General features: G+C 54.8%; 14 protein-coding genes across 14 annotated transcripts; 7 read left to right on the top strand and 7 right to left on the bottom strand.

The window, feature by feature from the left end:
• Positions 1-238: 238 nt before the first annotated feature.
• On the top strand, positions 239-877 carry M409DRAFT_24243 (uncharacterized protein; the record flags this gene model as incomplete). The annotated part of the gene is made up of 1 exon (XM_033807148.1): positions 239-877. One exon carries the CDS (start codon positions 239-241, stop codon positions 875-877), a length of 639 nt encoding a protein of 212 aa, XP_033666282.1.
• Positions 878-1,127: 250 nt separating this feature from the next.
• Positions 1,128-2,876, bottom strand: M409DRAFT_24244 (uncharacterized protein; the record flags this gene model as incomplete). Its single annotated transcript, XM_033807149.1, has 1 exon — positions 1,128-2,876. The coding sequence occupies one exon, from the start codon at positions 2,874-2,876 to the stop codon at positions 1,128-1,130; it is 1,749 nt and encodes a 582-aa protein (XP_033666283.1).
• A 372-nt stretch (positions 2,877-3,248) lies between these two features.
• On the bottom strand, positions 3,249-4,459 carry M409DRAFT_36898 (uncharacterized protein; the record flags this gene model as incomplete). The annotated part of the gene is made up of 3 exons (XM_033810632.1): positions 3,249-3,970; positions 4,021-4,197; positions 4,258-4,459. The coding sequence occupies 3 exons, from the start codon at positions 4,457-4,459 to the stop codon at positions 3,249-3,251; spliced, it is 1,101 nt and encodes a 366-aa protein (XP_033666284.1).
• A 283-nt stretch (positions 4,460-4,742) lies between these two features.
• M409DRAFT_24246 (uncharacterized protein) lies at positions 4,743-5,343 on the top strand (the record flags this gene model as incomplete). Its single annotated transcript, XM_033807150.1, has 2 exons — positions 4,743-4,941; positions 5,006-5,343. The coding sequence occupies 2 exons, from the start codon at positions 4,743-4,745 to the stop codon at positions 5,341-5,343; spliced, it is 537 nt and encodes a 178-aa protein (XP_033666285.1).
• A 506-nt stretch (positions 5,344-5,849) lies between these two features.
• M409DRAFT_55800 (uncharacterized protein) lies at positions 5,850-7,742 on the top strand (the record flags this gene model as incomplete). Its single annotated transcript, XM_033813098.1, has 1 exon — positions 5,850-7,742. The coding sequence occupies one exon, from the start codon at positions 5,850-5,852 to the stop codon at positions 7,740-7,742; it is 1,893 nt and encodes a 630-aa protein (XP_033666286.1).
• Positions 7,743-7,975: 233 nt separating this feature from the next.
• M409DRAFT_55801 (uncharacterized protein) lies at positions 7,976-8,734 on the bottom strand (the record flags this gene model as incomplete). The annotated part of the gene is made up of 2 exons (XM_033813099.1): positions 7,976-8,632; positions 8,687-8,734. 2 exons carry the CDS (start codon positions 8,732-8,734, stop codon positions 7,976-7,978), a joined length of 705 nt encoding a protein of 234 aa, XP_033666287.1.
• A 215-nt stretch (positions 8,735-8,949) lies between these two features.
• Positions 8,950-9,657, top strand: M409DRAFT_24249 (uncharacterized protein; the record flags this gene model as incomplete). The annotated part of the gene is made up of 1 exon (XM_033807151.1): positions 8,950-9,657. The coding sequence occupies one exon, from the start codon at positions 8,950-8,952 to the stop codon at positions 9,655-9,657; it is 708 nt and encodes a 235-aa protein (XP_033666288.1).
• A 474-nt stretch (positions 9,658-10,131) lies between these two features.
• M409DRAFT_67243 (uncharacterized protein) lies at positions 10,132-11,253 on the top strand (the record flags this gene model as incomplete). Its single annotated transcript, XM_033817321.1, has 2 exons — positions 10,132-10,673; positions 10,722-11,253. 2 exons carry the CDS (start codon positions 10,132-10,134, stop codon positions 11,251-11,253), a joined length of 1,074 nt encoding a protein of 357 aa, XP_033666289.1.
• Positions 11,254-13,096: 1,843 nt separating this feature from the next.
• M409DRAFT_24251 (uncharacterized protein) lies at positions 13,097-13,597 on the top strand (the record flags this gene model as incomplete). Its single annotated transcript, XM_033807152.1, has 2 exons — positions 13,097-13,174; positions 13,235-13,597. The coding sequence occupies 2 exons, from the start codon at positions 13,097-13,099 to the stop codon at positions 13,595-13,597; spliced, it is 441 nt and encodes a 146-aa protein (XP_033666290.1).
• Positions 13,598-13,918: 321 nt separating this feature from the next.
• On the bottom strand, positions 13,919-14,498 carry M409DRAFT_55804 (uncharacterized protein; the record flags this gene model as incomplete). The annotated part of the gene is made up of 2 exons (XM_033813100.1): positions 13,919-14,221; positions 14,283-14,498. 2 exons carry the CDS (start codon positions 14,496-14,498, stop codon positions 13,919-13,921), a joined length of 519 nt encoding a protein of 172 aa, XP_033666291.1.
• Positions 14,499-15,432: 934 nt separating this feature from the next.
• On the bottom strand, positions 15,433-16,807 carry M409DRAFT_24253 (uncharacterized protein; the record flags this gene model as incomplete). Its single annotated transcript, XM_033807153.1, has 3 exons — positions 15,433-15,679; positions 15,734-16,396; positions 16,449-16,807. The coding sequence occupies 3 exons, from the start codon at positions 16,805-16,807 to the stop codon at positions 15,433-15,435; spliced, it is 1,269 nt and encodes a 422-aa protein (XP_033666292.1).
• Positions 16,808-19,278: 2,471 nt separating this feature from the next.
• M409DRAFT_24254 (uncharacterized protein) lies at positions 19,279-19,624 on the bottom strand (the record flags this gene model as incomplete). Its single annotated transcript, XM_033807154.1, has 2 exons — positions 19,279-19,319; positions 19,378-19,624. 2 exons carry the CDS (start codon positions 19,622-19,624, stop codon positions 19,279-19,281), a joined length of 288 nt encoding a protein of 95 aa, XP_033666293.1.
• Positions 19,625-21,199: 1,575 nt separating this feature from the next.
• M409DRAFT_24255 (uncharacterized protein) lies at positions 21,200-21,998 on the top strand (the record flags this gene model as incomplete). The annotated part of the gene is made up of 3 exons (XM_033807155.1): positions 21,200-21,290; positions 21,420-21,507; positions 21,560-21,998. The coding sequence occupies 3 exons, from the start codon at positions 21,200-21,202 to the stop codon at positions 21,996-21,998; spliced, it is 618 nt and encodes a 205-aa protein (XP_033666294.1).
• Positions 21,999-22,604: 606 nt separating this feature from the next.
• Positions 22,605-24,970, bottom strand: M409DRAFT_24256 (uncharacterized protein; the record flags this gene model as incomplete). Its single annotated transcript, XM_033807156.1, has 4 exons — positions 22,605-23,505; positions 23,560-23,729; positions 23,779-24,828; positions 24,878-24,970. 4 exons carry the CDS (start codon positions 24,968-24,970, stop codon positions 22,605-22,607), a joined length of 2,214 nt encoding a protein of 737 aa, XP_033666295.1.
• Between the last annotated feature and the right edge of the window lie 260 nt (positions 24,971-25,230).

Below are 25,230 nucleotides of genomic sequence, written 5' to 3' on the forward strand. Positions count from 1 at the left end.
CTTCCTGACACAGTGTCAGTCCCAAAGAACGAACGCTTGAAAGCATCTGCAAGGCGGATAACAGAAACAGAGGACTTACCGCTTTCCGCTCCGCCAGTATCCCCTGGGATCCGCGCAGAAACGAGTCTTTCCGTGTCTCAATGTTACGCCTTCCTTCTGCTATAAAGCAGCCTTCCATGGTCCATCATCCAGACTTAATGATCTAGTCTTATCATCAAAGCCGAGAGACACCCCTGAGATGCCATCATACTTGATCACGGGCGCAGGACGCGGTCTAGGCTATGCCTTCCTAAAACAACTCGCCGCCGACCCCAACAACACCGTGATCGGTATGGTCCGAAACAAAGACGCTGGCACACAGAAGCTTAAGAGCGATGCAGTTGAGAATGTCCACCTCGTTGAAGGTGACATCACCAGCGTTCGAGGACTCTCGTTGGCGATGAAAGAAGTTGCCAGCATCACACATGGTAGTCTAGATGTCCTCATCAACAACGCCGCATATGTCAGCGACAAGACTCGAGCCAAGACGCTGCTGGACGGTTCAGACGAGGAGCTGCAAGAAGACTTGATGCACTCCTCTCACGTCAACGTCGTAGGGGTGGCTCATACAATTCGTGCATTTTTGCCGCTACTTCGGAAAGGCAATGTCAAGAATGTGATCACGATCTCAACCGGTGTTGCAGATCTTGATATGATCAGGGAGGCAGGGATTGCAGTTGCTGGACCGTACGGCATCTCCAAAGCGGCAACGAACGCCCTCGTTGCCAAGTTCCACGCTGCGCTCGGGAAGCAGGAGGGAATCTTGTTCCTGGTCATTAGTCCGGGCTTCGTCGACACTTCCGAGGAGAACTCCACCCCTGAGAAAGTCAAGGGATGAGCGCTCATAGCAGACCAGTTCAGGAGTTTTGCACCGGATATGGTTGAAATGACGCCGAGCCAGAGTGTAGCGATGCAGTTGAAGGTCATAGGGATGCTACGGTCGAGACGCATGGTGGCATGTTCGTCAGTCATTTCGGCACAAAGCAGTGGCTTTAAGAGCTCAATGCTATTGCTTGGCTTGGTCGGGCGAGAGTACGGTGGGATGATGTCTCCCGGACAAAGGCGCTCAGGGGATGTATGCAAGTGCATCATGTAGGGCCTTGCCGTGAGGAAAGATCAAGATCTTGAAGCCAATCGATGCTCGGCCAATCAGTTGGGCTCAGGAGTTGCGATATGTTGAGATCGATGCCTGAAGATCCATTGCAAGCTCCCGTTACTGGATCTCCAGAAGCATCAAAGGACGGAAGCAGGTCGACTTGCTGTAGCTTCCTCTCGCGTAGGGTGCCCACTATCAATTGTGCTACTACAAGCGCCTCGCGGACCAGTGAGGATGAGGTAAACGCGGTATTCACCATCTCGAGCGCCTCCATGGCTTTGCGGACAAGTGCTAGGCTTTCAGTAGTGTTGACGTGGATCAGCACAAGTAGAGTCTGGAAGGGTGTTGAAAGTACGTTCCACCATGGGAGTTGAGAGGCCGCACTTTCTCTAGCCCGTCCGATGCCACCATCCAATATTGACAGTAAAGCCTTGTATCCCGATGAGCTTAATTGTCCATTGTTCTGGTGAATTCGCTTGCGATACAGGAAGAGAGCAACATCGGCAATCAGAAGAGCCAAATGTGGTACTTCTGAGGTGAGATCCGCGAGTGATCCAAGGGTTGCTACCACATCTTCGTCGTCATCTGACGGATTCCGGAGGACTTGTGCAAGAGTGACAAGAACAGAATTGTCCTCATTATCTATCGATGAGGGCCAGAGCTCCAGAGTAAGTCTAGATCGACCATATTCGGCAGAGATGAGTGTGTTCAAGAACACAGCGCAATTCAAGATATTGCGTCTAGTCTTTCGGATTTCAGAGTCCTCAATAGATGCAGGTCGCCCGTGGAACTTGTCAAGGTCAGCATGCAGGCCCAAAGACTCCGCAACGTGCACTGAAGTGCAGGATGCAAACCAGGCCAGGCTGGGCCGAGTAGTGAGACGCAGATATAACGTCCTCAAAACCCAGGCACAAGCCAAGTCCAACGTGAGTCGACCCAGTGCACATGATATAGAGTTGTCCAGGATGAGTTTGGCATGCTCCACTAGTTGTGACTCGGCCATTATGCCTGTCGCAGAGAACAGAGATCCCAGTATCAGGACACCGCAAATCATGGCTTCCAGACCGTGACTGATGGCAGAGTCATCTGTCCAGTATTGGAGAGTCCGTTGGTGGAAAGAGCCCGCGTCGACAAAACAATAACTCCGACCCACGGCTTCAAAGAAGCACTGGCTGTAGAGAGCGACTTCCTGATAGGCCAGAAAGCGCCGAATCGACGACACAGACGGCGGCGATGGTTCCAGTCGTGTGTTGATATTCCACCCATATGCGTGAGGCCGGAGAGCCACTCGAGACTGGATGGATTGGCTAACGAACAGCGGGAAGACGCAACTACCGCTGGCATCGCAGTATCTGCCCTTGACGAGATCAATGACTGGAGGCTTCTGCTCTTTCGACGATCCCGGCTGACCATGGACTTGGCTCTGCGGAAGTTCTGCAATGCTTCTGCTGCTGAAACGAGCGGAGACTTCTGCGTCACCCGCCTCGACGTCCTCGGGGGACTGGTCCGACGCATGAGGAGGCGGATGGTCGTCGCTCACCACAACAGCTGACGGAGGACCAGTCACCTTCGCCTTGTCCGCCGACCCGCGGGGTTCGAAGACACAAGTGTAGCCATGGGCTTTGCAGAGACGGCAGGGCCACAAGCCGTCACATTTCCGCCGCCGTCTGCGGCATGCCTGGCACGCCTGTCGGATGCGTGTTCGTGGCAGGCGGCGGATGGGCATTGGCGATGGGGACATTGAGGTTGATGGCATTGCGTGTCTGTAGAACTAAATTCAAGCGGAACGTTCGTTCCATCAAAAGGTAGGTGCGGAAAGCGGAAGGCGGAGAGCGGAGCGGATGTTTGAAGGCGGAAGCAGCGGCAGGAGCAGGATTGGGGCAAGGCTGAGCCAACAGATGCATCGTCTGGAATGTGTACCCTCCTCGGTCCGCTCAAAATGGAACGTATCGAACTGCCGTCTTCCTGGGCCCTCTCGTAGGATACAGCGCTACTAATTGCACTTCAAGCTGGTTAGACGATTTAGGAGTAATGGGAATAGAAGTTCTACTTTGAGCAGAACACCGAGGATACACGCCCTGCAAGGACACGATGCCACATGTAGATTACAAATCTACCTTGTGAAGTCGTCGGGGACCTCAGGACCCCAAGCAGCATCCTGAGCAGAGGATGCTAGATCCCTAGACACAGGGGTATCTTCATTCACAATATCCCCATCAATATAATGCTCCACCATGAAGTCGTTAGGGTCTCGCCAGTAATCGAAGATCTGGCTGCCGGCGATGTGACGACCAATCCCCCAAACCAACCGGTAGCCCTGCTTCTTGAGCCAGTCGTGACCCATCATTTGACTGTCAAGATCGTGGATCTCGAAGCTGCTGTGATGGACATGCGTCTCGCCTCCTGGAGCGGCTTGGGCGAGAAAGAAGGAGTGATGGTCGACGAGCTCAGTCCCACGATCGATATGGGAGAACATTGCCACATACATTCGCTGTGGTTCTCCTTCGGTCGCTGGTATATCGACGTGAAGCAGGGTACTTGGTACGAGGTTGAAGTTTGAGGCGTAGAATCGGGATTGTCGTTCGAAATCGGACACGACCAGTCCGTAGTGGCCAAGTCTGAATACCGTGGCTGGTCCTGCAGTGAACCGCTGAAACTTGCGTTGACGAGGTTTGCGCACTTCGTCATTCATGAGAATTTCGGGAGGCATCTCGTCCGGCTCCCTCTGATCCTCTCCATATACTAGACTGAGAGGAAATCCCTCGGGGTCGGTGCTGGTCACAATACTGCCTCCACCAGGTGCATGATCCATCTTTTCGATTCCGTTCGTAAGCACTTTCGTGCCTGGAATTGCCATTGCTCTGGACCTCCATCAGCTTTACGACATGGGGTGTCGTCCTTGATCATGGCGTACCTTTCCAGGTCCTGGAAGGTCTCCGCCACGAAAGCTCCTCCAAGGAAAGCCTTGGAGCCTTTACGTGCATGGTACACATACGCATCGCTACCATACCCCCTGAACCAGACATCCTGCTCTGTAGTCTTCACAGGCGTCATTCCAAAGTCTAGTGAACACATGAGCCATTTGATCTCAGTTCGCGGCCTTCGATATAATATATACGCACCCAGCATGAACCTTTTGACCACCTCGAGGTCAGGATGCTGATACTGCATAAAAGCGAGCCGAACGAGTCGGATCTGAGCATTCTTGTCGATACCCCATGCCTTTCGCCATTCCGTTTGAGAAAGATCGTGTTTGGCCAAGGCCGTATCCTGAACGGATGCGCCCTTGTTGAAGGCTACAGTCTTTGTCGCTGCGATCGCCATGTGTGATATTGAGGTTAACGAGTTCCCATCGCTTCACTGGCCGTGTGTTCAGCTTCTTGAATAGGTGACGAAACAATTCTACGACCTCATCGACGTCGGGTTTCCGCTTCCCGTTCAGCCTGCTTGTAGCTCCAATAGACCTCTTCCGCTTTCCACCAGCTGCTTTCTCTAGCTCTTTGCCCGAGCACGCTAGCACTTTGTTCCGATTCCTTCTGGGTAACGAAGAGAAGAAGTACTATGCTTACTCCAGTCCTGGGATCGGTGAGTTGGGCACGGTGAAGACATGGTGGGCTCACATCTCGAGCAAACGCCTCGCGTGCAGGCCAACATCAGTCTCGATCATGTGGGAGTCTCTGTTGCAGACCTGGAGATGGCAACAAAATGGTACTCTGAGAATCTGGGCTTCCGGATCTTGAAATCGAAAGTCCATTTCAAGCGAGACCCCCAAAATACTCGCCACGAAGACATCCATCTGTTCCAGGGTATGATACCGGCATGCGAGACGTATCAACGTGGTGGAAGCAAGCGAACTAACTTCCGTACCAGTATATCCCGAGCCTTTAAACGAAGCCTATGTCTCGTTTCTCGTCTCGGGCAATGGAATCGGCATAGAGCTCTTCGAATTCGTTGATCCCAAGCACGATACGACACTGCCATTCGGACCTCAACTCTGGACTCAGACTGGTTGTTTTCATTTCGCATTGACGGATGCCGATCCCATAGGCCTCAGCAAGAGATTGGTGCAGGCTGGCGCGAAGGCTTTGGCGGATCCTGTGGTGTATGGCACGAAAAGCCTTTGCATTGCGTACCTGCAGGATCCTTGTGGATTGATACTCGAGATATGTAGCCAGGGCTTTGGGCAGGGTGTCCTAGAGTCTGTGTGAAGTCTTCAGTTGACTCTCATTGTACTAAGAAGGTAGCCTGTCTTTGGTATTCGCTGCTCGAGCGAGGCTGCTGGCAAGAAACGCATGCCCGTGGCGTATATTCATGCTTAGTACCTCCGTGGAGGCCTGTGTACGTGACCCAGCCCATTGCCCTGGATCGAGCTTATCCAGGGCGGTCCACACAAAGCCTGGTGGAAGTAGGTAGTAGGCTTATCCGTTGGATAATTAGTCGTATTTTGCATTTATACCACGCTGGCGGCGGGAAACACCCACTGGTGTACCAATATCTTGCTCCAGTCCGCTTTCGATCCAGATAGTCGGGTTCGCCCTGAACTAAGTTGGTTGCTTGACTCAAATAGATAGTTTTGCTGTACCGTTGGAAGAGGTGGTTCTTTGGGAAGAAGCTTGAGCCCGGAGACACTTCGGCAATTCTCGCTTCGCGACCTCACGTCTCCCTCTTCCACCTACAACTGCATACGCCAGGGTGCGCCAACACCGCCGAAAAGATGTCCGACGACGATGACTCCATGTCTGGCTCTGGAAGCGAAGATCTCAGCACCACTGGACTCATTGCGACCCGAGCAAAGCGTGCGACTGCGGGGAACTTGTACGCTACATTACGGCAGAATCTTGACGATGAGGAACTGCAGAAAGAGCTGCTCGCCGAGGATGAGGAAGACCAGGGAGACTATCAAGGCTCAGATAAGGATGATGACGATGCCATGTCATCTTCGAGCGATGAGGATGATGCAGGACCACCCAAGGAAGGCGAGAAGGAGGATTTAGAGGGCGAGAAAGAGTTGAAGAAAGCGGAGCGCGCAGAGGCGAGGAAGAAGAGGAAGATGGAGGAAGTCAAGATGCGGTTACCGGCGTGGCAGAAAAAGAAGAAGGTCAAGTTGGCAGATGATTCGAAGGCAGAGGATGGTGCGGCAGAAAGGCCTAAGAAGAAGAGCGAACGTTCGAACTGGTTACCCACTGCGGCGGATGCGCCTATACGCCAGTCGTCTCGTGCTTCAGCTATCGCGAACAGAGAGAGCATACATGAGAATCTGAAGGAGTCTTTGATAAGATCGGAGAAGCAGAAGAAGATCATGGCGAGGCACAATGAGAGGACAACGGCAAACAAGCGGGCGGATTTGACTCAGGAAGAGAGGCTAGCGAAGGCAGTCAGGATCGAGAAAGAGACTGCACGAGAGTTTGGGCGATGGGAGAGAGAAGAGGCGGAGAGGCAGAGGATACGAGAAGAGCAGTTGGCAGCGAAGAGAAGGAGAGGCATTGATGGGCCTGTCATGAGATATTGGAGTGGCAGCGTGATGTGGGAGGGCGAGAAGATCAAAATCAAGAGGATGCATGGCAGCCAGAATGTGGACGAGATCAAAGACGAGCCCAAACCTGAAGAGAAGAAGGATGATCAAGGAGACGTCTCGATGGCTGATTCAGGGAACGAAAAGCAGGGGCAGAGTATAGCAGTCTCTCATCCTTCATTGCCAGCGACTGTGGCCTACGAGACGCCTTCGAATGAAGTTGGCGCTCCTGCTCAAGCCTCAGCTCCTGTTCCTGCTCAACCTCCACAGCCGCCACAGAATCAAATGGAAGTGGGCTGGCTAGCTGGAATCCAGGAGTACGCTTCTCAGACAAACAACGCTGTGCAGGCTTCATCAAATCCCACCGGGTACATGGCGAACCCCTACACCCCAAGCGCTCCCGCCATCAACGCCGCGCCCAACCCTCCACCGCTTGCTCCTCAACCTGCGGCGGCACCTCTTTCCGGCACAAATCCACCCTCGTCACAAACCCCGATATGTCACGCCTGGCCGCCTGGTTACCAAGAATTCACCCTACAGCAGCCGACAGCACCTGCACCCCAACCAGAACCAGCACCAGCACCGCCTCTAATCAAAGAACAAGCCCAGCGCTCACTCATCATGCTCGAGCAGTTCGAGAACCTTGAGAACACCACGACTTCCAAGCGCGGCGCTTCGAAAGCCTCGAAAGATTCCTTGACCGACCCTTCACCTCTCGCTTCGACTCTTCTACCATCTTCGTATCCGTCTTTCACGCCCGAAGAGACACGATATCTCACCACGAAGATGCGCAAGCGTGCGAATGATCTCTCGATGCCTGTCGCGCCCACGAAAGCAAAATGCGCGTTGACGTGCTGGCCTGCTAAGTTTAGGGATCCGAAGACTGGACTGCCTTACCACGATTTGCAGACGTTCAAGATGGTGCAGCGGTTGCTGATGGGAGGGTGTCAGTGGAGTGCTATCCTGGGGGCGTGGGTTGGACCGCATTATGGTGCTACTGGGAGGGCGGCGAAGGGTGTGCCTGAGGGATTTGGGGAGCCTGTGGCGGAGAAGAAGAAGGGTGATGAGGGCAGTGAAGTCAAGGTTGAGGGATGATGATGGCATTTTTAAAACTGAAACGAGTGATGAATGAGATGATGAAACGAGCGGCGAATGCGGCTTCCTGTTTATTGTGAAGCACGTCTTCGAGCGAGACCTTTCCGAGCAGAACTTATCCGAACAAAATCCCTACCAACAAAACCATCCCGTATCCAATGTGGGCTAGCCAATCTCCTGCCATTCTCAACGAAGTCGGAACGACAGCATCATTCTTCTGACGTGATGAGCTCTCAGCTCTTCTTCACGAGCAAATGATGCCGAACATGGAACTGGTCGTCCTTCGTCCCCAAATTTCGGCCACATCCCTTCTTAGGAACCACATTATACTCCCAATACCAGCCCGTCAACTCCGCATGGCTATCCCTCCACTCACTCCGCGGCGCCCGGCTGTATCTGTATCTGGTGACCTGAAGCTCATCCACGCACTTGTACAACCCGGCCTTCTTCCGATCCCTCCCCTCAGGTGTCCAGCAAAGATCCACACAGACCCTCACGCTTCCAAGGGCATTCTGGTTCGCCTCGCTCAGGGTCGCCAGCCACGTGGTCACCATCCGCTCAGCCTGCTCACTTCGAAGCCGGACGGCATAGCCGGCGGATCTGATGGAGCTGAACTTGAAGACGTTGTCCGCGTAGAAGGTGTGCGAGACTTCGTGGTATAGCTGGCTGCAGACGTGGGCGAGGGGTGGTTGCTTCGCTTCTTGGGCGAGCTTGTGGCGTTCGTCCGTGTGGCCGACGCATATGAGGTCCGTGAGGTGGATGGGGTTCGGTTTGACGACGATCATGCGGTAGATGCGGATGCGGAGCTCGGCTGGGAGGCGGAAGAGGGGTAGGTTCTTGTTGTCTGTGTTGTATGCGTTGTCTGTGTGGGCTGGAGATGGTCGGACGTTCTGCGTTTGCTCGTTAGCACCATGGGCAACGTCAAAGGGCAGTTTCGCACTTACGCTGTTGTCGGCCGAAGGCTGACCTTCACCATTCGCAGAAATCACCATACTGTAGCGATGTGATGCGGTGGGTGTAGTGTCAGTCAGGCGGTGTTTGACGTCGACAGTGGATGCAGAAGCCTGAGAACAGCCATGAACATCAAGCTCGGCGTCACATGCCCGGCGCGCTGGAAGTTAACACTAGCGCACAACCTTATCTCGCGACTTCTAGTCGCAGAAGGCGCGACGCAAATCACAACCTCATCCAACACACCACCGCCAACATGAACGACCATTTCGGACACATGCTCCGAGCGGCCTTCACCCACTATGGCGCGCACGCAGTCGACCGCATCGTCAGCGACTCCGACCTCCTTCGCATCGAACGTGAGAGGAAGCGAAAGATGAAGCATCGACAAAGATCGATCCACAACGCAGCATCACGCCTGCTTCGTCTTCCAGCAGAAATCCGCAACCAAATCTACCAGCTGCTCGTCGTCCAGGACACCACCATCGAAGTGATCGAACGGGGAAGTCGGTACCGCCTCTCACCAGACCTGAAGCAACCACCCCTCTCACTCGTCTGCCGCCAAATTCGCCACGAAGTCCTATCCGTCTTCTACTCCGAAAACACATTCAACATCACCATCGTCAACAGGCGCTTCGGCATCAACTGCGAGCTTGTCATCGTGCACTGGCTCAGAAATCTCAGCGAAGCACACCAGAAAGCGCTGGGATCTATTGGGATCTGCACGACGCTGTCTTCGCCGGCTGTGATCTCGCGAAAGGGGTGTTCTTCCGAGCTGTACAATCTGGCCGATGACCGCGTTTGCGGGGGAGTTCGTTGTGCGAGGTATTATGCGAGTGAACTGCGCTTGAAGGGCTGGACTTGGAAGGGTGATGTTGGAACCGAGTGCGGTGGGGTTTGTGCCAGAGCGCACGGTGTTGGAGTCGGTGAGATGCATCATCATGCTCTTGTTTGGGCCGGCTAGACAGCACCCACACCTAACCGTGGAGGAATGCTTCAAGACCATGTTGCAAAGGGTTAGATTCCACTCTTGGCCCTGGGGAGCTAAGAGAAAAGTGGCGTAAGACAGCGGACGTAGTAATAAAATCGATGGATGAAGAAATGGAAGCGCTCATGGCGAGAAGCTCCATGCATTCTCAAAAATATACGATCTTTCTGTGTGGCTTTACGTTCAAAGTGTTGTTGCTGTTGTTGGTGGCAGACCCTTGTCAGACTTGTAACGCTAGCGCAAACCTTAATGTGCAACGCGCATATGACGAAGCCGCGGGGTCAAGGTCACTTTACTCAGGCAGCCAGCTCGACTCACTTCTTCCACCACGACAACGACACCGCCTTGCCTTGCCTTGCCACCAGCCAGTCGCGCCCTCTGGACTGGACTTCATCGCAAGCAAGGCCCCTAAACTAATCCTCTCCTGTGTACAGTCCATCACTCGCAAACATGCAGAACCTCATCCACACCATCATCGACCCGCTGAGGGACCGCTTCGCTCCTCTCAACCACAACTCCAACTTCCGCGCCACCGGCCAGATCAGCCCAGAGGAGTTCCAAGCTGCCGGCGACTTTCTCGTCTACAAGTTTCCAAGCTGGAGCTGGGCCGACGCCGCGACCCCGAGTCAGCGAGTCCCGTACTTCCCCCCCGGCAAGCAGTACCTCGTGACGCGCGGTGTGCCATGCCGCAAGCGCATCAAGGCTGAGGACTTTGCTGGTTCTGCCGATGGCGAGGACCAGCTTGTCCGCGACATGCTCAAAGAGACGGGTGCCGAGGTTGGTGGTGAAGATGACGGTTGGCTCAAAGCTGGTGGCAGCCGTGGTGACGAGGACAGCAAGCTTCTGAAGGACGTTAGAACCGTTGATGAGGATGGCAAGGTTGGAGACAAGGATGAAGAAGAGGAGGAGATCCCAGACATGGAAGATGAGGAAGATGATGAGGAGGCCATCATTCGCGACACCTCTGCCATCAAGAAGGCTGGCGAGGATGGGTGAGTGCCTATCCTGCTGAAGCGCTGCACCTGCTGACATATCCGCAGACTTCGCACCTACACGCTGTACATCACCTACACTCCATACTACCGCACACCTCGCCTCTACCTCCTCGGCTACGATGCCGCCTCGAACCAGCCACTTGCCCCGATGAGCATGATGGAGGACATCATCGGTGACTACAAGGACAAGACGGTCACGCTTGAGGATTTCTACTTCAACAACCCACCGATCAAGACTGCCTCGGTCCACCCATGCAAGCACGCCAGCGTCATGAAGGTGCTGCTCGACCGCGCCGATGCCGCTCTGAAGCTGCGCACTGAGAAGATGAAGCACGGAGAGACTCCGTCGAACGCCGGTATGGAGGGTCTCGTCGATCAGACCTCAACCCTCGACATCAAGGACAAAGACAAATCGTCCCCATCGAAGGGCAAGGACAAGGAGGGTGATGCTGATTGGGAGGTGCTGTCAGATGCGGAAGCTCCAGCGATTCGCGTTGATCAGTACCTGGTTGTGTTTCTGAAGTTCATGGCTTCGGTCACGCCCGGTATCGAGCACGACTTCACCATGGGTGTTTGACCACGCTCGGGCCCAAAGATCAACTGGCTCGAGTGGGTGAAACTGCATGCTGGTATAGACTACCCGCGTGAGATGGATTGGATGGAAGTCAAGCGACTTTTCGGTGGTGCCATCATGGCCGTGGGAACGGATTGAGAAAGCGATGAAATTGTGTTTGCATAGCAACGGCGTCCCTGCGACTAGAAGGAAAGGCGTTTGACACGGATTGAATGGGTTGAGATACCACAGTGATTCAAAGGCAGATAGCGCCTGCCATGACTGAAGCAGACTTCTTTGAGACGTTGATCTTTCTTCTGCGTGTTTCAAAAGTGCATCGCTTGGGTCTCGTACTCCTCGTTTATAGTCTTTCATCGGCGGTTAGTGTGATATTGGTTGCCGCTTGAGCACGTGGACTCCCTGTTGACACGACATGTCCCGTCGTTCTGAACTCTCACGAGTCAAACACCGTGAAGAAATCAGGTCCAGAAAGTCTAGCCTCCTCTATGAGCTCCCGAAAGGGCAACACTGTAAGGCAGCACGTGAGGGTTTGAGTTCGCGCTAGCTCGACCTCCTCAAAAGATGTCGGCGTTTCAAGCAACATGCTGGTCTGTCGACTTGTTTCAGGATGAGCGTTGCTGGGACCAATCGTCCTCGTCACTGGGGTGAAATTGCAAATCAAAGAAAAAGCAGAAGAACACGCCCTTCCTGTATCTTTCACCGAGGATCGGAAGTTCGTCGGCATGAGAGAGGGGACATGCACCTGGTTTTTTCTTCTTCACTTCGCTTTCCCTCTCGCCTACTCGCAGCCAAACAGCGGCATTTGGGCAGGGTTCCCCTAATCAACACCCATGTCTACCGAGAGACCGGCAAGGGACTTGGGGCCGATCGCTGGAGCGGAGACAGGCACGAGCACGGCAGGCATCCTTGCTCTTAATGAAAGAAGAGCTGCCCGATGCGTTGCGACTTCATCACACATCCCACCTGCCTGCACACACGCACACCAGGTCTTTGTTGTGATTGAAGCGGGAACGTACAGTGTGCAACGCAGGATTCTCGTGAAAGAATGACCTTTTTTTGTCATCTTGTATCACGCCTCACCGACCTTGGCAGGCGCGCTCGAGGAGGGAGATGTGTACCTTCCTCCCCATGTCGATGTCAAGGCAGGTATTATAACTATAGCGCCCTAGCGGAGCACGCACGCAGGCTTGGTTGTGTTTAATTGAAAGACCGAAAAGGCAGATCTCGCTCCGGCACGGGGACCTCTTTGTAGCGCATGGACGATTTTCTTGTTCTGTCTTGTTCATATTACGACGCACGTCATTTTGTGGGAGATCAGCGACTGGGTGCAAGGGAGGAGTTTGAACTTCTTATCTCTCTCGTGCTGGGTCGTTCTTGCCTTTCTTCATCTTTCACGATCACACACGACATTCACTAAGAAGAAAACAATTAATCGAGCGACAAGACCATTCCCGACGATCGTATTAGCTCGCGATAAGTTTGGAAGGACAGGCACGAGACAGATCGCCGACAGCCAAACCCTGGAATTCCAATCTGGTCGCGTGTGTGTTGGCCTATAAACCCAAACGACGCAACCGGCAACCACATCCCAGAGCGAAAGTTGACAGGACCGATTCCGAGACATCAGGAGGCCACAAACAGGAACAGAAACCGAACCAACAATTCGCAAACGTTGCGAATCGGTGCATGGCGTGAAAGCTGAAGGGAGAGTGAAAGCGGTGGCAAAAGAGCGGGAAGGAAAGAAATGCATCTTTACTTCCGGAATCACTACTGGTTCGTTTCAACGCCGGTGAGAAAGAGCGATCCTTAGCACGGCAGCGGCAGCAGCAGCAGAAGCAACAGCATTATGGCGGCTACGGCGGCGACTGGTGAATGGGCGGCGCGGATGCAGAAGAGGAGAGATTTCGAACTGACGTTTCTACGGGTGGGTTTGACCTCTACACCCACCACCTTCACCAAAACCCTCAACTAACATGATCCCCAGCGCCCCAGCGAAACCGAATCCCACTCCCTCAGCGAAAGCACGCACTCCTCCTCGGCCACCACAACCATCACAACCACCACCTCCCCCGCCTCGCCCGAAAGCACGCACAGCGCCAAAACCTCCACCTCGTTCGACCAGGTCCACGCCCTGCGTCTCCAGCTCCAGCGCAACGCCGTGCAGATCGAAGCGAACGAGGCCCGCATGCGGGAGCTGGAGGGGAAGGATACGAGGATGGGCGCGGATTTGCAGGAGCGGTTGAGTAGTGTCAGTGAGGTGAATCGGGAGTTGAGTCTGCTGAGGGAGATGTTGGCGCGGGCGGAGAGGGTGAGTCGGGGGGAGTTTGGGGTTGGGTTTGATTCGTGATGTGGGAGTGTGCGTGGTTTTGGGAGCGTGGCGTTCAGGTGAGTGGGTGTTGACTGGGGATGGGGGCGAGTTGCTAACGGGTGGTGGTAGGGAAGATACACCATTGCTTTTGCATTTGCACGGATGGGGAAATGGAAGGGAAGGGATGGGAAGGTCTTCTGATGTGTTGCTTCATTTCATCGTTCAGCAGGGAGATGCGAGATACCACTTCACAACAGCGCCTTGTGAACACCTAAGGACACCCGATCAAATCATCAAAACCTTCAAACCCATCCATCATAACATCATGATCCCCCCTCCCCCACCACTCCCATCCCCCCTTCAAGACTCCTCCCCAAAACTCCACCTCACCCCCTTCCTCGGCCTCAACACCGGCACTTCCTCCCCCTCCCCCATCCCACTCCCCCTCCTCGCAATAACCCCCTCCAACCCCTTACTCCGCATAAACCTCTCCGCGAAATCCCTCATCTGCTCCATCAGACTCCCCGCCCTCGTCCGCAGCACACTCGCCTCGATCGACCTCTCGTCCGTGGCGGTCGCGAAGGCGGAGCCCTCGCTGTCGCGCGCGTGCATCGGCCACGCGGGCGTCATGTCGCGGTGGGTGAGGCCGGTGTGGATTTGTTGCTACGTCACAATCGATCAGCAACCATGGTTGGGGAAGGTGAAGAGATGTGTGGAGGCTCACCTGAAGAGGCGAGAATGAGAGTGACGGTTCAGGGGAGGAGAGGAGGTGTTTTGAGAGAGAAGCCACCCAAGCGTGGACGTAGCAGCCTGGGAGGAAGGCTGAGGCGGCACATACCTCGGAGTGGCCTTCGGCCCAGCGTTTTTCGATTTCGTTGAAGTTGGGCAGGGGGCTCGCCAGTGCGAGGGGGAGGGCGAGGGCGAGGAGGAGGAGACGCATGGTTTGTTGTTCTTCTTCGTTCGTGTTGATGGGTGGTGGTGGTGGTTGATCTCTAGATCAATCGTGCTGAGCGCGCGAGTGTACAAGATATTCTTCCCTCGAGCGAGCGTCTTGCCGTTGGCAGGAGAGTAGTAGCGAAAGTGAAATGGCTCAGAAGGAGAGATACTCAATAACCAACGAGAAGAAGAAAGCCTGAGACAACTCACGGCTTCATATACCACAAATCGCCCTTCCAACAAACCCAGAGACATCCCTCCCACACCCCAACTGTCACCCTACCACACTCGTGAAACCCAGCCTCCACCCCACCAAGGGAAAGCTCGCCAGACTGTTCAACATGCCTTGCAGCATGTCCATCCAAATCGAGCCCCTCCCGGTCTTCGTGGAGTCGTACCTGCATGAAGCGCGAGGTGCGAGAGGAGGGACTCGGTGGCCAGGAGCCCGGGGCTGAAAAGGTTTTGTGCTTTTCGCGTCCAAGAATGTTTTGGGGGGACGCGTCCGTGAGGCATGTAAAGTGGTAGCATGAAGTGAAGCAAGGGGGTCCGTGGATTCAGCACATTCCAGTCTTGAACTTTTCACGCTCCGAGACACGTGCCAAGACGCGGGATGCCGAGTGACCTCTCTCTCTCCCTCTCTCTAGCATGTGATCGATGGATCGGTGGAAATCGTTGCTGTTCTTCGACAGCGATAGATACGACTATCTCCCTATCAGCTCTAAAACTCATCTTTTTCCGTCAATGCGAGGCACTCTGGCCAGTGTTTGGGGTATCTCTCGCCCGCAGTATCTCCCTTTCTTCCCATGTCTACTTTGCGCCGGTCTATCTCTCATTTCAACATCCCTTTTGTCAAACCGCCGCGCTGTTTTGAGAACACCTTTTTGAATGCGACAAATGAAACTTGTTCCAGATCAAAACGCCATCGCTCTCCTCATCTCCTACGACTTGTCTTGTGACGATCGCCTTGGAGCAAAGCCCAAGGATCCAAAAGGCGCGCCGAAGTTGACACTCGTCTTTTTCTTCAACCTGATCCCTCCCTGTTCGAACTCGGCCTGTACTTGTGCTTCGTGAGCTTCTTGCGGCGAGATCGGCAGTACATTGGATGTCGTCGGACTGAGCGCATTCGAGCTCAGTTGTGAGTGAGGTTGGTGAGTCCCGATGGGCGCATATGGGGCCTCCTCATCTCTGCAAGATGCATTTTAGCATGTTGTACCAATCTCAAAGCTTTTTGCAATTTACCTTTTCGCTTTTGAGTTTGGACTGATGTCCTTGCTGTCGAGCTCACTTGCCGGTGATGCCAAGCCAGGGGATGGTTGAGCGAACACCATTGGCTTGCCTTCTTCTGGATTGCTTTGAATCTTCTCCAGCTTCTTGGAAAGCATGTCCAGGGTGAAGTTTGTCTCGTCTGGATTGTTGGGGAGCTCAGGCATGTTTAGAGGCCCCTTCAATTCAACGTCTTCGTCCTCGTCGTTGCTCTGGCTGAGCAAGGTGTTGATGTGAGTGTTGTTCCTGGTAGGCGTATCCTCAATACCGTCCATAGACATGTTCTGAGGTGGAGGAGTGGGTGGCCGTGGAGCACGAATCGGTGTATGGCCAGCATGCATGCGATTCAACGGGGGAGGTGGTGACAGGACGCTGTTCCGCGGGGGTATCTCCTGAACTTGCAGCCCATCTTCATTCGTGAATGTCACAACGCTTTGCCTACGTGACTCTTCATCGGGAAGCCCGGATATGCTCGGCAGGTCAATCGATGGCGGCGCATTTTCTCGTCGCGATGACAGAGGCTGCACGTTCTCATGTTCCACGATAGTCGGAAGTGACGGGTTTGCGGCGACAGCGCGTGCGGTAGGTGACACAATCTCGCCAACACCAGAGGGAGACATGATGGGCGATTTAGCCGGGCTACTTCGCCTGGTTAGTGGCGATGAAAGCGAGCGTGTTGTATGTACCTCACCTCCAATGATCACCAGTCTTCAGCAGTTGTTCAAGACTGGCAATGCGCTGGTATAACCTCTCCTTTTCCAGACTCCATGCCTGCCTCTCTGCGCCAAATGCCTCGTGCAGCAATTGTATCGCGTTCGCCTGCTGGTCGACCAGTATCTGAAGGTGTTGCTCGTGCATGCTCCCCGGAGTGAGCGGACTTGCGCGCCCTATGTTCGAGGGAGATCCTAGACTGCCCCCGGTAGAATTCCCGGTGTCTGTCGGCGCGAGGAGGACGTCGTTGGGAGTCCGTTCAAAAGCGAGCGGCGGGCTCTTTACTCGAGGAACGGGTGGTGAGGACGCGAAGCTGCTCGTCGGGTCGGCGTCGGTCATATTGGCCATGACAGCGGCGGTTCATGCATGGGAAAGGGTTGGTGGACGTTGGGCTGAGCCGAATGCCAGCGAATACCTGCGACGTCGAAACAAGGGCCTCGCGCAGCAAGCGTCAGCGTGGAGGGCGCACAGGCAGGTGTGGTCAGGGCCAATGACGCTGCCGCGGTTTAGGAGGCAGGCACGGGCTCGCTTGCCGGGCCGGGGAGCCGCGGCCAGTCCCTGTCGATCCGCGCCAGAAGGTTTCCAGAAGACAAAGCCGCTCTGTTCTTCACAGCGCTCCTCTGCCACTCACGGGGGGGACGAAAGTCAGTCGTCCATCTTCACATGCGGGCCTTTTGCCCTGCTTCACCTCGCCACCGCCATTCACGACAGACAGCCTCGGCAGCCCGCTCGCCGCACGAATGGGGCCGCCGGTGTGAGGGATTTGCTGGCTTCGGTAGTGCCACCAACAACAACCGACTCGTTCCGAGCGACGTGTTCGACATGCAGAAGCCGACGACAGCGACCAGCATCGGCAGCCAACCTGGCAATGTTCTCCCCCCAAACACTCGCCAGATCCGTGACCCAACTCCTCCACGGCACCAGGGTCCTACGTGTTGCGGACATCGAGACCAGTCGTGAGATGCCACTGGGCTGAGAGATCCACCGGCTTGGCTTCTGCTCTCCACCTCGGTGACGAACTTGCGCGTGGAGGCGACGGCGGATTCGCACTTGCAACGCTGCACTGCAATCGGTCAGCGACTGGTGGCCACGTCGACAAAGAATGATTCTACGGGTGTTGGGATGTGAGGAAACTTGGTCGTGTGCCACGCCTTATCATCACATGAAACACAGCATACCCTCGGTTCCCACCATCCGGGTTCGACACTTTCGAGCTAGCTGGCAATGACCCTGCCACTACCTGGACATCACGTTATCTGCCATTGAACCTTGTTGCTGTTAGGAACACCTGATTGCATGTGATTGCACATGTCAGGTTCTGGGCCTGCTCCAATATCCAAGATCCTGCGAAAAAGAATTCTGCTGAAGTCAGTCTGACGCCTGCCAGCAATTCTTCGTTCATCATCTCACATATTCGACCACACTCATAAATGGGAATGTGTCGATTCTGGGCCACGGCATTCTCTAGAGATGGAGTCTGACCCTGCCATCATAGGGCTTTCACAATTTGAACGGTGGAGTCACATGCTACGGACAGACACTCGATACTTTACCCTTCACCCGTGTACCGGAGAGAATAACCATCTGGACTTCGTCGGCCCCGATTTTGCAGTCGACATTGCCGGAATTGACTGCACATCGTCTGGACCGCTCATCATTGAACGTCGCTTCACCGCGCGCTCTACGTATCCACAGACTGATCAGACTCGAGCGCACGTGGGAGAAGTATTGTTGTCGCTAGTCCTACGCAGATACTAAAACACCTTTAGGTTGATTTAAGCTGCTTTCATCCTTTTTGGTCCTGGCTCACCGTCCTGTGCAGAGAGTGGACTATATCCACAGTCGTGTCCCTTGGAATCAGCACCATCCACTAATCTGGCCTTTCTCCGCAACAAAGCTGCAGCTTCGCCTATTGCTGCATCCGGTTGCGCGACTTATCGACAATGCTCAGTCGTGGAGACAGTCTGATTGCATCGAAAATGCCGCAGTTGTTCGGTGTTGGCGGCAATGGCGCTTGGCACGAACTCACGTGTTCGAAGATGTTGACCGTGCCATATAACGATGATGATCTCTGAATTGCGGCCTGGATATCGCGCCTCAGCCACTCGACGACAAAAGTGTGCTGCTCCTCGATATGACGCCAGTATTATCATCTTGCGGTCATTCGATCTGCTCTGATCAGCGGCCTCATCAATGCTCCTGAAGCTGTGCAACAAGACATCCACGGCAGAGGATGTGACTTAAGCGAGTGCTGGGCTTCATGGCTACTCTTCTCGTTGGTCAACGGATGGTGTCACGGAGAACCAGAGCAGTGGCTCTGCACGTCGTCTCGTCACACTCCGCAAGGATTGATCAACGCTTACGTGACCACTTCAGTGTTGGTAATGCGTTTGTCAATTGATCCTACAGGTTCTGAACGCGCGAAGGTTGCAAGAGACGCCATCTTGCTGACGATCGCGTCTTGTACCTTGTTCTGGAGGCGGTCCCCGACAAGAGGCGCAAAGACTGTCTCGGCAGGCGAGTATCGCGACGAGTACGGCGATGAAGTAGTGACCGAGGAAAACATGGCCAAGGCGACAGTAAGTTTAAGGTCATGATTCATTAAATTCATTATTTCCTACTCGTGATCAACGGTGCGACTGTCTAACCCACAACATCACCAAGTAAACCCTTTACAAGATGGTATCCCTTCACATCGCATGGCAAAAAAAAAACACGCTTCCCCATTATCAGAGGGAGCCATTATACCGCCAACGCCGCCGCCGTCCGCTCACTCGATCAAACAAACACAAGCATCCCCTCTTCGACATCTACCTCACTCTGCCACCGCCCATCTGCATCTCCCTACCACCTACCCGTCGTCAGATACGCATTCTTGTACATCATAGACTGCATCACCCGCCACTCACCAATTCCGGCGTTCGAACCCGAAGGAGTCTCCGGCTCGAGCGGTATGCTCTTGAGGGCGTCTTTGATTTGCGCGAATTTGGACTTCTTAGGTGGTTGTTGCGACTTCTTCTCGTCGGTGACGTGGACGGGTGACCGGCCGTGAGTCGCTTCGGAGTAGGCGGGGAGCTGGTCTTGACTTTGCGAGGCGGTGTTTGATTGTGTGTAGGCGGGGAGGGTTGATTGGTGGTTGGTGTTGCGTGAAGACATTGTGGTTTGAGTGTTGGTGATGGTGAGTTGCTTTGGATTGATCGTCGTTGCGAGTTCAAGAGTTGACTTTGATTTTTGATATCTCTGGCTCCAAGGCCAAGGTGAGAGGTGAGGAGCTTTGTTTATATACCACGCTTACACTCCCTCTCGCAACAATGCCTGCCATTGTTGAGGTATCGAGGAGGCTGTGGGAGGCAATGGCTTGCGCTAGCTCGCCCAAACCCCGAACTCCGTAGGCCCTCCTACATGTGGTTCTTAGCCCTTAGCGCCGCATGCATGACTCCTCTCATCACTCGAACCACTCATCATCACTACTCCATCCGGAATATGGCTGCCACATGTTTTTCGCTGCCAGAAAAGCAAGCCACGTTTTTGCTTACTCGACCACGACGAAGTCGTAAGCCGTCGTGCGCGTTGCCTTATCGTTGAGGCCTTGGCCCCAGGCATCAAGATACTGTACTGCCACGCTGCAGCAAGCAATGTCGTCTGCTGCTTGCTTACGTTGACCTCGCACTCGCAGAGAACAGGACAGCTCTGCTCCACCACACCGACTCTGAGGACGCCTTCGAGCTCCCGGCGACCAATGATCACGCAGCCTGCGCCTCTCGACTCGGCTATGGAGAGGTGAGTCGATCAACAAACCGCATAAGTTTTGTTCCTGAGTCACCTTTGCGCTACTCTCCTTCCCGATGTGGCCGTCTCTGAAAAATAGCCCCATGTGGAGAAATGCAGCGCCCCGAAGAACAAGCATGAACAAGATGTTCTGAGCAAGCAACGCCAAGGGCTAGTCTTGCGAGATTGGGAAGTCGACTTGTATGAGTCAATTTTCTCCCGCTGTGATTCGGTACTTCTAGGAGGAACCGGTACCATGCCGCTGTGCGGCGATGGCGGCGCCGGCATTCATCAATGTTGGCGGCATGGCTACATTGCGACGGATTGCGATCTTGAATCGAACCATCACTGCTGGAGACGAAAGGAGAGGATTCCGCGAGCTGGACATGTCGCTGAGGCAGTTTCCCGGAAGCCTTCTGAACCTCGAAAGACCGGCCGTCGTTGTTCAGCTCGGAGAAAGAGACTCTGCAAGTTGACCACGACACCTTCTGGACCACACAATCCTTGGAGTTCGATCTAGACCGACATGACGAGATCAGACGCCGTCCAGATTTCCCACATCGCCGACAATCTTCAACCCAAGCAAATCATCGCAAGGACGAAAAGAAAAAAAAATCTCTCCCGCCTTGGAAAATGCCCTTCAGCACCCAACAACTCTGATCAGTCCACTCGTATAGCCCAGGATACAGGTCTGGTGTATCATTGCAATTCCCAGGGTCGATGTCCCAATACGGAAAGTTGGCAATCAAAAGCCTTGCTCGGTAGGAAAACTTTCTTGTCCGTCTGTGCTTTTCAATAGAGCAATGACTTCCTTCGTGCAAGAGGGTCAGGAGATGATAAGAGATGGGAGCGTCGCTCGTGGGGGAGATTGTGACTTTTGAACTTCAACGCTCTTTCTCTCTTTGTCGCTCTTTACTGTATACCCACCGCAGTCATTCTTTTTTGTGTGAGAGAGAGGCCAAGATGAGAGTTCTCACGAGAGGAGCTGTTCTTTTGCCGTCGCTGTTGCCGTCTTTGGTGAAGGCGCAGCAGTGCTTGACGCATCCGTGTCCTGGTATGTCTCCCTTTCCCACACCGTCTCTCCCTCAGACCACACACTCTTCGCCAACCATCAAAAAATGGATCTCTCACGATGAATCCCCTCGCCCAACCCTCAAACCTCACCCGCTAACACCCCTCCCAGCCGGCAACTACTGCTACCAAGGCTCCTGCTTCCCCTACTACAACCCAGGACCCCCACCACCCTCCCCCTGCTTCAACGCCCCCTACAGGTAAGTCCCCTCCCGGCCCCCAAAGCCCCACCCACTCACCCAACCCTCCCAGCTACGCCTGCCAAAACTACTGCTACTACAACTACGACCCCTACTGCCCCAACCCCAACTCCAACTTCGGCCCCTACCCACCCTACCAAGACCCCTGCATCCGCAACCCCTACTCCGCCTACTGCAACCCCTGCGTCGCCAACCCCTACGCGGCGGGATGTCCGGACCCGTTCGCCGCCGTCGGCGGAAACCCCTTCACAGGCGACAATCGATTCATCAATAACTTCAATCCTCTTGGGATGTTTGGCGGCAGTGGTGGTGGGGATGGGGGTGCGGCGCCCGCGACGGCGGATTTGTCGGCGGCGGCGGCGTTGCCGGCGGATTTGGGCGCTTCGGCGCTGGATGCGGCGGCGGGGGGGCCGCCGCCGGAGGGTGCTGCTGCGCCGCCGAGTCGGGTGAGGAGGGCGGTGGAGGTTGTTAAGGGAGGGTTGGGGATTTGAGATGTGGGATGATGGCTTGGAGGGGGAGGGGTTGGTGAGAAGGAAAGGGGAAGGGAGGGTGGGAATGGTGAAGTAATCTTCGATACGAACTTTCTAATGGCGAGCGAATTTGAAAGTACTGTGCAATTGAGTGAGCCTTCTCGTCTCTTTCGCTCTCCAGCCTCGCCAAGCCTCATACGATCATTTCAGGGGTAACGATGCTTGCGATCAGCATGGATGAGGTTGGCTTTTGACTTCGAGCTGTGATTACATCTCTCCTGGGTGCAGAAGAGCCTGGGAAATGAACAATCAAGCCGGCCAAGGTGTTTGCAATTCAGAATTGGTCAGATGGAGCCTGTTCTCTGCTGTACTGTCTGCGCATTACTTGTTTTGTGAGATGGCAGCTTTCCGGACGGGAGTTGGACGGGAGTTGGAGAGTTGGCAAGAGAATGTGCGGATAAGAGTACGGTAGAGCAAGGACGAAAACAGAAGACAGTACCGACTCGATAAATAAAGTGATAATTTGCCTGCCCAAAATCCTCAAACCAGAACCCTCGACCAGACAACCAACAACGCCCCCGCCCACTCCTCTTCCCTACCACCCTAACATCCCTCCTACGCAACCCCCTAATTCAACCGACAAGCACAATAACTATCCCCTCCCAACACACAATAAGCCCCATACCCCAACGCACCGCACTCCCCATCCGCATAATCCCCACAATCCCCATCGCCCCCACAAAGCGTCCACCCGGGCCTCCAATCATCCCCAGCATCCTCCGCCGGCACCCAGTCCCCCTGGAACGTATCCCGCTTAACGCCCCACTCGACGCAGTCCCGGAAAAACGTCCCGCCCTGCTTACACCAGTGCTTCCCGTTCTGCGCCGTGTCGCACTCGTCCGTGATGGTGCCGAAGTACGAGCGGCACGTGCTGTTCATGCTCTCGGCGTTGGAGCCGCTGAAATCTGTGACGGGACAGCCGGAGTTGTCGATCCATTTCGCGGTGAGGTACATCGGGTCGCCTGTGTACGAGTTGTAGTGGTAGTCGACGAAGGCGTCCGCTTCGGCGACTTCGCCGGGCGTCCAGCGCAGGCCGGCGACGGTGAGGGTTTCGCAGAACCATTCGGCGGCTTTGCCCATCGTCTCCCGCGTGGTGAAGTGGTTGGGGTTGCCTTGGTCGGTTTCCGTGCCGCAGTAGAGGTTGCCTTGGTTGGTGTAGACTCCATCTCCATCACCGCTCCCTGTCTCGTCGTCGCCTTTCTCGGTGATGTTGAAGACGGCGGTTCCGCAGGTGAAGTCTTGATAGCCGTTGGTTACTTTTGTGTGGCTGTCGTAGCTGCAGATGTTGTTGGAGGTGAAGGCTTGGTAGATGTCGGTGCAGGAGGTGACGCAGGTCTCGTCGTCCTTTTTCGTCCAGGAGAACTTGAAGATGTAGTCTTCGTAGCCGGAGAAGCCGGCGTCGGAGGGGGAGATTGTTTTTTCGATGGACGTAGTTAGGTCGACGTCTCTGCAGAAGGCTTCGACGAGGCTGGGGGTTTCTTGTTAGTGAGGTGAAAGTGGTGTGGAAGGGGGGAGGTCTTACCCGTCGAAATCTTTCGTGTCCAGCGTGATGCGGTTTTCCTGGTCGCAGCCCCAGCCTTGGTCGGAGAGGAGTCCCTGGAGCACGAATTGGAAGCCACTCCAGAGTTCTTGATCGCCGCCCGTCCAGTGCGGTGTCACTTGAGTGAGGCACTTGCATCCCTTATACTCGCCCTAAACACCAAATCAGGCGTTGTGTCAAAGAACGATGGAATAAACTCACCGTCGAACAAGTCCCCTCCTTACTCTCACAACTCGAGTCCTTACAAAGCGGCGCATCTTTCCCAGTGGGAGCATCAGCCGGACATTCCCCATTGTCATCATCACCACCACCGTCATCTCCCGCCTCATAGTCCCCATTCTTCAACACAAGTTCAGACAAATCGTTCACCTGATCCGCACACCAACTCAGCACCCCCAACCATGCTACCTCGGCCAGCACATCCGTGAATTCTGTCGCCAGACCCGCAAATTCAGGCAAACCCGCTGCGAAAGCCTGTGCAGCGGCGAGAGAAGCCTGTTGCGCTGTGTCGACGACACGGGGGAGATGCTGACCGACTTCGACACCCAAAGCGTTCAGGAGCTGATCGGGCGGCACGAACGGCATGATGAAATCCGCGACGTCGTTGACAGCCGCAAAGTCCCCTCCACCGCTGGCTTGACGTTTCCGAAGCTGGATGTTGATACATTCGTTCGAGACGTCGGATTTGTAAATCAGCTCGTTCATAATCTGCGCCGCGGCGGTGGGGAGGGCGATGACGATGTCGCCGCTCTGATGGCCGTTTGCGTCGGCGGTCAGGGTGGTGATGGTCGCTGCGGAGATGCTCGCCGAGGGTGCGGGCGTGATGGTCACGGTGCTGGTGTCGGTGGCGATGACGACGGAGCTGGCGGTTTGTGACTGGACCTGTGCGATGTCTGTGGCGGGGATGTTGATGGCTGAGATGGGTTGGCCGCCTTGGTCGGATTTGCGGTGCTCGAGAATGATGGCTTGGATGAGGACACCTAGGGCTGCGACTCCGGCTACAAGGAGGAGGTCGTCGATGCCGACGACTCGGCTGGCGACGGTGTATGTGTGTTGCGTGTCGAGGACTTTGGACAGTTCGTCGGAGCATTCTTGCGAGAAGCCATTGGCGCAGACACCGTCGAGCGTGGACGTTATGGCTGCTTGGAGATCCGGACCGAAGGCGACGTTGATGCCTTCAGGGGGGATGCCGTTGCTGAAGTCTTCGGGGAAGATCTCCAGGTGGTCTCCCGAGGCGGTGACCGTGGCGGCCTGGAATGTTGTCAGTAATTTGAGGTATGAACGGAGAAGACTATCATACAGGAGGCTGCTCATAGTTCGATATCGGCCCTAAAGTGACAGTTTGACAGTTTGCTGCGGCTATGAAGCCGGCCAAGTTGATGATGCCCTTCATCGTGAAGGTTCGCTGGGTTGCAGAGTGTCCAGTGGCAGCATGTGGTATCTACGATATATACCATCCGAAGTCTGCCCTCATCGCAAGTATTAAGACAAGTCAGCTCGCCAAACAAACCCCCTCCGAACAAAGTCCCAACCCCCGGCCAGGCGCATACAACGAGGCTGTGAACATCACCCAGTTGGTACCACCATCGGAAGAAACAACACCAGCAAGGACCAAAATCCTCTACCATCCGTGTTCGTTCTCGTAGCGCCTGA

Source organism: Zasmidium cellare (genome assembly GCF_010093935.1).
Source record: "Zasmidium cellare ATCC 36951 unplaced genomic scaffold M409scaffold_22, whole genome shotgun sequence".
Taxonomy (NCBI): Eukaryota; Fungi; Ascomycota; class Dothideomycetes; order Mycosphaerellales; family Mycosphaerellaceae; genus Zasmidium; species Zasmidium cellare.